Source organism: Guyanagaster necrorhizus, assembly GCF_019112545.1.
Source record: "Guyanagaster necrorhizus MCA 3950 unplaced genomic scaffold BT62scaffold_23, whole genome shotgun sequence".
Classification (NCBI taxonomy): domain Eukaryota; kingdom Fungi; phylum Basidiomycota; class Agaricomycetes; order Agaricales; family Physalacriaceae; genus Guyanagaster; species Guyanagaster necrorhizus.
Genome location: NW_025064902.1, coordinates 143,074 through 153,955, shown reverse-complemented (window position 1 = coordinate 153,955; position 10,882 = coordinate 143,074). Strand labels below are relative to the sequence as shown.

The following is a 10,882-nucleotide window of genomic DNA, read 5'->3' as shown; positions in this document are numbered from 1 at the left end:
ATTGCGTAAGTTTATCTTCTGCCGAAACTGTGCAATATGACGTTCAATTTTCTTGCTTTAGATATGGTATCGGAATGCTTTTCCTTGACGAAGCACGCAAATGGTGGAACAGGATGCGCCCGTCATTGTTCCTTGTGCGAATCGCATGGTAATTATCATGATGTCAACTATCGTTATTAGCGATATTACTATATAGCGTTTTTTCCCGCTTTCTGCCGTAGTTCACATAGAATGTATGTGACAGTTACTTTAGATTTCTGTAGTAGAGATCTATATAGCAGTAGAAATTATTTGTTCGTTCTAGAGAACGCTCACTAGCACTGTTACAATACCGTTTGCAGTACTAATGTCATGCGATGAAGGACACCCCTATTCAGGACACGTATATCATTGGGTAATACAATAATAATGGCATCGAACCTTATCATCGTATTCTTCAAAAATTGGAGCTAGTTTTGACGGGGGACGACATCTAATTCATGAGTTGAGTGCTCGTGACTATGTCCTTTGAGACCTTTTTACGTTTTTGTACTAGAAGTATCATGTCAGATCCCTTATATTACCCAATGTGAACAGCGTTTTGGACCCCCACTCAACAATAGGACCGACGAGACCCGGAGTAGGTTGTGTGAATGGTCCGAGTCCAAAACGTAAAAGAACTCGAATGAGATTTCTGCTCCATTCCCGGTTCAAGCGACGGGGATCAAGTCCATCAAGGGCACATCACCATAGTTATATCCCAATATCATGTTGATGAAGTCAGCGCTTGTGTTGTTCATGCCGAACAGCCCGTCGTCTAAACGTCCCGAAATACTTCACCGATTTTTCCGCCGCATCGATTAAATACAAGGCAAGATCTGTTCACTGACACCAGCAATGCGCCATATAGTTTATTGTTGGCGTTTTGGGCCAAGACAATAGGATCCAACCACGCAGTGTCCAGGTATAAAATGCCTGGATAGACTGTCTCACAGTCTTCACCTAATTTTTGTTGCACTGGTTTGCACTCATAGTTATCGTCAACAAACATCCTCATCCTCATGGACAACTTCGCCGAATTGATCTTCAGACCTGCGCCAGTTCAAAACGAAGCAGCCGAGGGATGGACAATGGACGGCAGACGTGTCGTGTCCTAATAGCTTTTCTCCTCTGCTTCTAAGTGAGTACTCGTTTTACTCGTGCTCAAAGGAGCGATGGGCTTACCTAGTCATTGTCAGTGCTCATTATTTAAGTTGTGAGAGGAGACTTAGAGATCGTAGCTGTAATAGCTAAGAAGTTCACAGACAGTAATCTGGCCGCTCTACGTACCTTCATATTTTTTCTTTTTCATGTTGGACTCGGATATCACATACTCTACCATACAGTCAAACGGTTTGGACTGTAGAACACTTTTTAAATAAGAATAAGAATGATATGTACATGTGATGGAGGTATATCATACCAGGTTTGCCGCCTTGGCCCGTACTTTTCCGGCGGTACCAGCATGAACCGAACCCTTTACGACGAAAGGAGACCGGCGTGTACGACTCAGGAAGTCATTTAACACTGACGGATGGAAGCAAAATCATCTTTATGCGGTGAATCTGTGCGCTTTGTGTTCAATGCGAATTATCTGAAAGAATATAATATCGACGCTATGTCGTGGCCATGGATGAAGGTCTTGAAGTAGGAAAGCTTGGATTCATGGGCTTGCGTCCGGCGAGCCCCAGTGTGCCGTGCTGTGTAATGACAATGATGATGATAAGAATGAGGATCTCGCAGCACCAGAAGACGCAGCAATTGAAAATTGACAGTCGCTAGTAAAGCATGAGTGCGAGTTTCTCGGTACGTAAGCTCTGATCCTCTTTAGTGCCCGTGCCCAGGCACAAGCCGTGATACGACGTGGAGTGGACATTGCTTAGAAAGCTACAAATTTCTCCTTGCCACTTTGAGCCGTAATGACTTCGAAAAAAGACAGTTACTCAGCGGATGACCGGTGAGCCTTCGAAGGTAGGTACCTGACTTCATGTTTTTGGGCAGTGTGAGCTCTCGCCTCCCAATTTAAATGAATGCCACATGCGTCTTGTTGGGATTTTGCTGGAAAGTTCTAGAAAGGCAATACGGCATCATGCCGAGAGCTGATGAGTAAGCTCGAGAGAAAGAGAAAGTTGTAGTAAATTCTAGATACAAGCCTGGAGAGTATAAATACAAGCTCTGTAGGAGCTGTAGAATAACAAGTTCATACCATCTGGCCTTACCAGCCTGGAGTCTACCCTGCACAACACTGAGGATTTCCAACACATCTTTGCTATAAGACATCTAGCCTCTAATTGATCATCACTTTCATGCTGCACATAGTGTCACTCCTTGATTTTGTGTCTGTGAGCACAAATGCCCAGATACATCTCAAAAGGCATGTACCATCATGCCTGAATCATCCTCACCACTTTAACATAGAACTCTTATTTGAAACAACCCAAAGTGAGATGCTCCAGATTTGGTGCCAGTGAAGTTCCAGCACATTGCATTGTCATTTGAGTCAAACAAGAGACTGACCATACAATGTTCAATTGTCAGATGTTTGACCATGGTGAACAGACTGCCCAGAAGTTTGATAAAGTTTGCTAAACACTGAAAGCCAACCAATGAGTATTTACATTTATACACATTTGAGATATCACTTGCCAAGCATCCATGTGTCAATTGGGAATGCAGAACTGACCTTTTTTTTTTTTTTTCAAGTTTGTAGCTTGTAAGCCATGTCTATATGTTGATAGCCACAATCTAAGGTGGCATTCTTAGGTAATACATCATGACACATTTGATCACATGCTAATTCTGGCTTCTTCTATCCTTCATGTCACTCATGTCCCAAGGTGGCATCCTTACAGAGATTGTAGATACAATTATTGACAATGTTTATTATTTTTATTGTCCTGATGACAGTAATGATAGTGATCTTGCAGAACTCAAATATCAATGCCACTCCACTTTAACATCATGTTCTTTGGTTTGTGTGACATGGCTGCTGTGCAGTTGATATCATCTTTTCTGAACCATGACTGTATTCTTTGCTAATCATGCAACCTTTATGCACCTTATCATCAGTTCACACTGCTCTTTCCTTTGCTTCATTCATACCTTAGTTCTCAAAGATCTTGAAAGACTGAATGATGACAATGGTTACTCTAACACATCTGTCTTTGTTTTCAATTTAGTGAAACTTTTGCTCCTCAAGACTCCTTCAGTTGTCACACCTTCTATATTTCACAACATCAAGAGGCTGCATATAACCAATGCTCCATTCTCTCTCATTGCAGAGGAGAACTTCAATGTTTTTCTTCTTTTTCTATCCTGTTTCACTAGCATCACACACTTAGCTCTGAAATTATGCATTTTTCAAACCCTGGACCATATAATCTGCATTCTGTCATCATGCAGAATCTTGGAGTCTGTGTGTTTTGAATATAACCTGTGTGTGGAAAGCCTGCCTTTAGAAGAAATGACTCTATTCTATCTCCCTGGACTCTATACTTCTTTATCATCTTTGCTATTTATTATTGGCTATGAACTCAGCTTTATTCTACAAATCATTCCCATTGCTGGTCCATCACTGAAGCATTTGAGTATGTCTTTGACTTCTCTCAATATACTGTCCAATCATATGTGTCATAATGATCTGGATTAAATTGCACTGATATTCATCATTTCCTTTGACTAAGTGCAGACATGCTCTCTCACAATGCAAACCTGAAGTACAACACAAATCTTAAATCTATTATATTCCAATTTGTTTCTATAAACAACATCTTTAATAATATAAGGAACTGCACTTGACACATCCTTGAAATACTTCAAAAAATCATATCTTCCTTATCAACAAAATAATCTTGACAGTCTGGATACTATTTGCAGTTGACTTTGATAATCTTGATTGGAAGTCTATCACTGAAGTTCTGAGTCAAGAGAACTACAGGAATCTCAAGAGATTCTCAGTTCTACAGATGAGTGCATATATGGTAGACAACTCAAAGGAACAGATCACTTAAAAGTTGAGGGTGCTGACAGACAAGAATCCATCAATTGAGATTGTGGTCTATTATGAGAGATGTAGTTGGTTTGTAGAAAGGTGCTTTGGATAGCAATTCAACTGTTGGATACTCATTAATAAGGTGGCATTATATCTGTTTTACTATTGTACAGTCTCTAAATTTTCTCCATTACATAGCAGAATGTCTTCACAAATATCATGCCTCCTGAAGTTTCCACTGGTGCAAATCCTACTACATCCAATGGCTTTATATTGTATCAAAGTTGCAGTATGTTTTGTGAAAAGACACTTATAGTATAATGGCTTTCTTGGTATGAGTTTGTATGATACAAATGGCTCCAAACATTTCTTGTTGGGGTATATAGGACTATAGTGTAATTATTGTAAAAAAGGAATGGATTTTATTGTATCATGTGACTACCTAATGATAAATGTCTAGTTCAATAGGCCTTTTCAGCTGCTTTAGTTGCAATTATTCATAATGTATAGTGGATCTGAAGAAATATTAAAGAGTGTCACAATGTAGAAAGAAAAGTGAGCTACAGAAGACACAGAGCAATCTATTACATAGCCACCACAAATTCTTCATTATCCACATCCATGTCATTTTGCTATTCCACCTTTTTGATATTATGAAGCCACATACAACTCAATAATTTTCCAATTTGTCTAGATTCTGCAAAGGTGTCAGAATCAGTGAGTTTCTTCTACTACTGCTGCAAAACTTCAAACTTCAGCTCACAGCAAGAAGACTCTTCTCAGCATGAAGATTGCCCTATACATGCATAATCTAACTATCAGACTCTTTAGTGCTGCATATGGAATCTATTCACTAACTCAGAGCCTACCTTCACCCTGAACTAACTGAATATTTATGCTTTGAAGAATATGTAAGAAGGTCTTATCTTCTAAAGTAAGAGACATTCACATAGTACCTCTCAGAATTTACTGAACTCTGAAATGGTAATTGCCTATGTAAATGATAAGTATTGCCACTGCATATATTTGACACCCTTCATTGGCACTGTCTCTGAGCTCACTATAATGCCTAGATGCAGCTTTAGTACAGTTGCATGTTACTATGAAGAACTTTGCAACTGTAAAGATCAATTGTGCTGTCCAAACTCCTGACTGAGATTGTCATTTATTTCAAAGGGTTGCTTAAGTGAGTTTTCTGGTTATTTTCTGCTCTTTCATATGCCTGACAAGTCAAATCATTTTATAGTTGTTTGTCTCTATCTGATTCTCCTAGAACCAATTCTCACATTACATTACTGTCTAACTTTCTGATTCCATGAAGTTTAATGCAAGACTCAATGTGTTCATATTCTCTGTATCAAGCATGATCATAGGTATGGTACCAGCCATGGATTGGCATGTGCAAAAATACCATCTCTTTGAGCAGGAATCATCACTATAGCTTTTTGTTTCACTATATGACACTCTCTATGCTCATCTATCAGTAAGTATAATAGATTATATAGTTTCATCTTCCATTCATTTTTGGTCTCAGAAATAGGAAATACAGTGATAGCCACTGTAACTGATAAGCCAAAGGCTAACCAACCCTTTTTCCTTGATAGCACTTTATGAGTCATTGAGCTGACTGCTATAATAGACTTGTACTCATGAAAGGCATGGTAGACCTATAGTCTGAAGGTCAGAGAATCTCTTGTATCTAGTCTTCTCAATGCAAAGTGCATGTTCATCGGTGATTGAAACCTAAGAGGTGTCAGGCAATATACATGAGTCTTTAAGCACCTGCTTTCAGCTTTGTGTTCATCACATTCTAGTTTGAAACAGATCTTGATCTGCTCTGTCTGACTCTTTGGTAATTATTTCTCATGCAGGCACCTGTAACATCTACTTCCTACAGTCATATTACTCTCATAGCACATTCAAGTTCTTGGTATGGCTCAAACCACACACACTCACTGGAGGATGGCTTCAGGGCACTTATTCATTGTGGATTAATACTGCTATAGTATGCTGTGCCTATCAAGCTGTCTGTTATCATAATAGGATGAGCTCTTTTTGTTGATTTTCAATTTTAGATTTGAATCCCTTGTTTCTCATCTAATCAGCCTGTCTTCTCTATTTCACTTTCTGTATACTCTAATACTGTGACTTCTCATCAATCCTGGCTCTTTCCAGGGCTATTGTATTTTTTTCACCAGTTAACTGTCTATTTCACTTGATGCAGTTGTTGACATGTCATCAGATAGAATGAACCAGTTCTATAGTTTCTGTTTATTCTGTTTGATTCTTTTTATTAACAACTGAGCTCTGTTTCTCTATATAGCCAATTACCATCTTGTTTTATCACACTGAAATTGTTTATACTCATCTTAAGAAATATTTATTTGATACATGTCTTGATCTGTTAAGATCTGATTGGCTGCTATAGCTGTATGCTGTTTTCAGTGGCTTTATCAATTGTTTCAGTCTATGTTCTGAGCTGGTATTCTGATAGTCCTTCTTTTCTATGAAGTCTATATTACAATGCCTGTTGGTCTTCACATGGGCTCTTCTTATTGGAGGAACACAGTTTCAAATAAGAAACTCTGGATGGAGATTGCATATTATACTCTGAAGATATATTTGTCTCTATGATATAGGGTTTTTTGCTTATTTTGCTTTCTTCACTTTATAGAGAAAGAGATCAGTGTTAGTGTTATGATTTTTCCACATTTTCTCTTTCTTTTCTTTGCATTAACTCCTATTTATGCTTAGTTAGAGTGCCTAAATCAGCACTTAGAACTGTGAGACAGGCTTAGTCATCACAACAAGCTGATCCATCATTGTTCTCTGATGTAATGACAAACCCTTGATGATGCACAATGACCTTTTGTAGGTAGTAATGACATCCAAAGACAATAGATACAAAGACCTGGACTAGTGCAATAAGCAGTAGTATAATTATCTCAACAGACAAGTAGTATATAAGTAGGCAGACTCTTGCTGGTATAACTCCAGCTTCAAGCTAAAGTTTATTCTTATATCACTTCACTCTTGAGCTGATTTTAAAGACCTTGAAGCTTTTGGTCAACAAAGCACAATAGTGAACTCTAACATGACTGTATGAACTCAATATGGCACTAGTTCATCACATGTTTTGATCATGTGTGACTTGAATTTAACAATTAGCTCAAAGCTTCTGCTTTCCTTTTCTTATACACAATAAGCACAAAGAAAACTGAATGCCACCAGCATCCACTACAACTCTCAATCTCACTAATGACTTTTTTAAGCTTTTAGCTTTCATCATTAGAATGCTTCTAGGCTTGTTGGCAATCATACAACTTTGCTGAGGATAATAATCAGTGTTAGATCTAAGTTGCATGTGATTAAAACACATGATAAACAGATGCTGTATTGTCTTCATATAGTCACATCTGAGTCTACTGTTATGCTTTATTGACCAATATATGTCAAGGCCATTTGACAAGAGGCTCAAGATGAAATAGTGTGAATAAACTTTAGCTTGAAGCTGAGGTAATACAGCAAGAGCTACCCTACTTATATACTATTTGTTTGTCAAGATAAATATACTACTACTTATTGTGTCTGTCCAAGTTATTATGCTCATTGTGCTTAAGCATTAATACTGTCTACACAAGGGTTGTTGTGCATTGTTGAGTGTTATTGTCATGTTGAAAGACAATGACAGACTTGACTTGTTGTGATGACTAAGCCAGTCCCACAGTCCTAAGTGCTGGTATAAGCACTCTGACTAAGCATAAATAGGGATTAATTAAAGAAAAAAATTAAAAAATTATAACATTACCCCTTCCTTAAGATTATTGTCCTAATAGCTTAATTAAGAGATAATTCATAATCATGAATTGCATCTGCTGCATTCATCTGTTTTTTGTTTACTTATTGGTTAGATTCAGAGCTGTATCCCTTCCAACTAACCAAATAGTCTACTATTGTTGTTGTCCTGCTGCCTCTAGCTTTGACTTTATGTAATTTATAGTTTAAAACCTGATCAACTTCATAGTGTTCTTCACCATCAATAAGATCAGATGGTGGTAGTAGAGAGTGTTCCTGATTTGGAAATGCTAGAGTGATAAAAGGGATAAAGAGTGATCTGTTAAAGACATTGTGCATCTTCCAGGTTGCTTGAAGTCAGAGTTTATAGACAGACATGCCAACTTTTGCTAGAACTGAAAAAGATCCTATATATTTGTCTGCTAGTTTTTGCTTTGGCCATAGAAGATGAAGGTTGGTAGTGTCCAACCATACTTTGTTGTTAATGTTATATGAATGTGCAGAGTGATAGTGTTTGTCATATTGGTGTTTCATGATGAAGAGAATCTGAGTGCATGCAAGGTGAAAACAGATACAGCAGAGCACTATTCACTGGCCACACTCACACCAACACATACACAAAACTCTTAGTTCATGAGGGGATTATAATGCAATAAAAGTAGTAATCAACAAATATAATTGTCTTCTTCAATGAATCCACAGCACACAAACAGCAATAGTGCATGTACAATAGTCTTAGATCTCTTTAAGTCTCAAAGTTTTTTGTTTTATCAAAACAAGAGATGACAAGAGGTGTTGCTGAGCCTCAAGACAAAGAGTATTGCAGCTCAATACAATATGTCAAAACACTCTCACAAAGCTCTCAAAAAGTCCTAAGCACAGCTCAGATCAACTCAAAACCTCTAATACACACAATACACAACTCAAAGCTTCATGCTCTAAGCAGAAACCAATCACAAACATGTCTACTGATGCTAAAGAGCACAGATCTCTGTTTATAAGTTTTCAAACTAATTGTAAACCTATAAGATTTAAACCTATGTAATTTAGAGACACAAAACATAAGAAAATGCTGTCTGACAGATCAAAGAGTTTGAACCTCTGCTATCTGTAGTGCCACATGTCACAAATACCTCAAAAACTCAAGATGATGCTCTTTAGACACTGTTCTCTTATTCTCAGATTAGAGCATGATCTAAAACCTCTTATCAAATCAGGCTCAAGTCCTTTACAAGCTTTGATGCCTTGCTCAGTTCTCAAAGTTCTCTCAATGATATTTAATAATAAGTTTATTTTCTCATCTGAAGTTTACAAACTGTTATGATTTTCTACCTTTTTCCTTTCTTTTCAACCTCTATTCATGCTTAGTCTGGGTACCAGAATAGGTGCTTAGGATCATGGGACAAAAGGCTTAGTCATCACAACTGGCCAAGTCTGCCATTGTCTCTTGATGCAACAGCATTGCCTGACAATGCAACCAGCCTTTTATGTACAGTAATGATGCTTTAGAACAATGAGCACAAAAGACAGAGAGATACATAATAAGTATGTAGTATTATTAGCAGAGCCTTGTACAGTATTTAAGAAGCTCACTCTCACTGGTAAATCCTCAGCTTCAAGCTAAAGTTTATATATTCTCATTCTACTCTCAAGCAAATTACACAAAGCCTTGAAGTACAGAGAGTCAACAAATAGTACACCAAGTGAACTCTAACAGAAGGCTCAAATGTGAAGCCATGTTAGCTTATCACATGCTAGTTGATCATGTGCAGCTTGAGCTTAACAATTAGCTTGAAGCTCTCATCTTCCCTTTCTCAAGCCCAATTGTGCTGAGAAACTGAATGCCTCTAGCAACAACTGCCAATCTCAATCACAACTTCTTTGAACTGATAGCTTCCATCATTGGAATGCTACTAGGCCTTCTAGCCATCATTACTCTTTGCCACAGATGACAATCAGTAACCACTTGGATAGTCAGGCACTATCAGGCATTTCAGCAGGTCCATGCTATACTTTAAAACATAATCCCAGATCTCCCCTTCTATGACATCCCTGCCTCTATCAGAACATCCTTCCAGCCACAAGGATGACCTATATCTAAAGCTGGACCTAGCAACCCCCCTTCAGAAAGAAGAAGGACACCAATACCCTCTCTGATGACTCAGCAGAAACAGCAACCCTACTTTTGCAGGGTTCTGGAACCCTTGGATGACCAATGTTGCCCAGGTCCCCAAGGAGATCCCCAGTAACATCTCTTTGGTCTCTACCTCCAGCCCTTCTGCCTCTCTGATCCTCTCAGGGATTGGAAATCATGCTCAGGACTCTCTTGATGCCACTTGAATGGCTTCAAGACCTCAGACAACCCCTAACTCCCCCCATAATTTCCTCTACACTACCCTTGAGTCAAGCCCATCCATCAGTAGGCTGGGGCTTGATGACCCTCACAGAAAGAGGGTCCACCAGGATTTCATGAATATGGAGCTCACCATTGCTGTGGCAGAGGATCCTCACAACCATCTTCATGTTGGAAGTCAGCTGGAAGAAGAGACAGCCAGCACAAGGGGAAGAATTGCCTGAGACAGGATTATTCAATGAGTCTTTCTGGACTGGAACCTTATAGTCCCCTTTGATTACAACACAGCAGTACAGCAGTAGCGGCAGAACCAGACTCACCAGGCAGAGATCCAGTGAGCCTAGGAAGAGCTTGCCAACTTTGTCCAGGTGGAGGCTCAGTGAGAATATGAAGAAGCAGAGTATGATAGGCAGAGACAACAACAGTGGTGATAAGAAGAGGCTGAAAGATTGGGATCAGCCTCTTCCAGCTAGTATAGGCTCCAAACCGACTCCTTGGGATCCCCCTTCAGAGAGCCTGACTTGGAAACTGATCTCTGGACAGGATCAGGAAGCCCTGTCACCAGGAGTAAAGCCATCTGAAGAGGTCACACTACAGAAAGAAGCCACTCCCCCTCTCTCTTATATCCCACTAAAACAGACACTATTTCCTCCGATGCTGACTCTATCCTTGGAGCTTATAGACTCTGGATATCTGACAATGCTCATGTCTCTGACTATGCCCTC

At 39.0% G+C, this 10,882-nt stretch overlaps 1 protein-coding gene across 1 annotated transcript; it reads right to left on the bottom strand.

Moving 5' to 3' along the window:
* Window positions 1-1,634: 1,634 nt before the first annotated feature.
* On the bottom strand, window positions 1,635-1,894 carry BT62DRAFT_1009146 (uncharacterized protein; the record flags this gene model as incomplete). Its single annotated transcript, XM_043177510.1, has 2 exons — window positions 1,635-1,796; window positions 1,829-1,894. 2 exons carry the CDS (start codon window positions 1,892-1,894, stop codon window positions 1,635-1,637), a joined length of 228 nt encoding a protein of 75 aa, XP_043036853.1.
* Window positions 1,895-10,882: the final 8,988 nt, after the last annotated feature.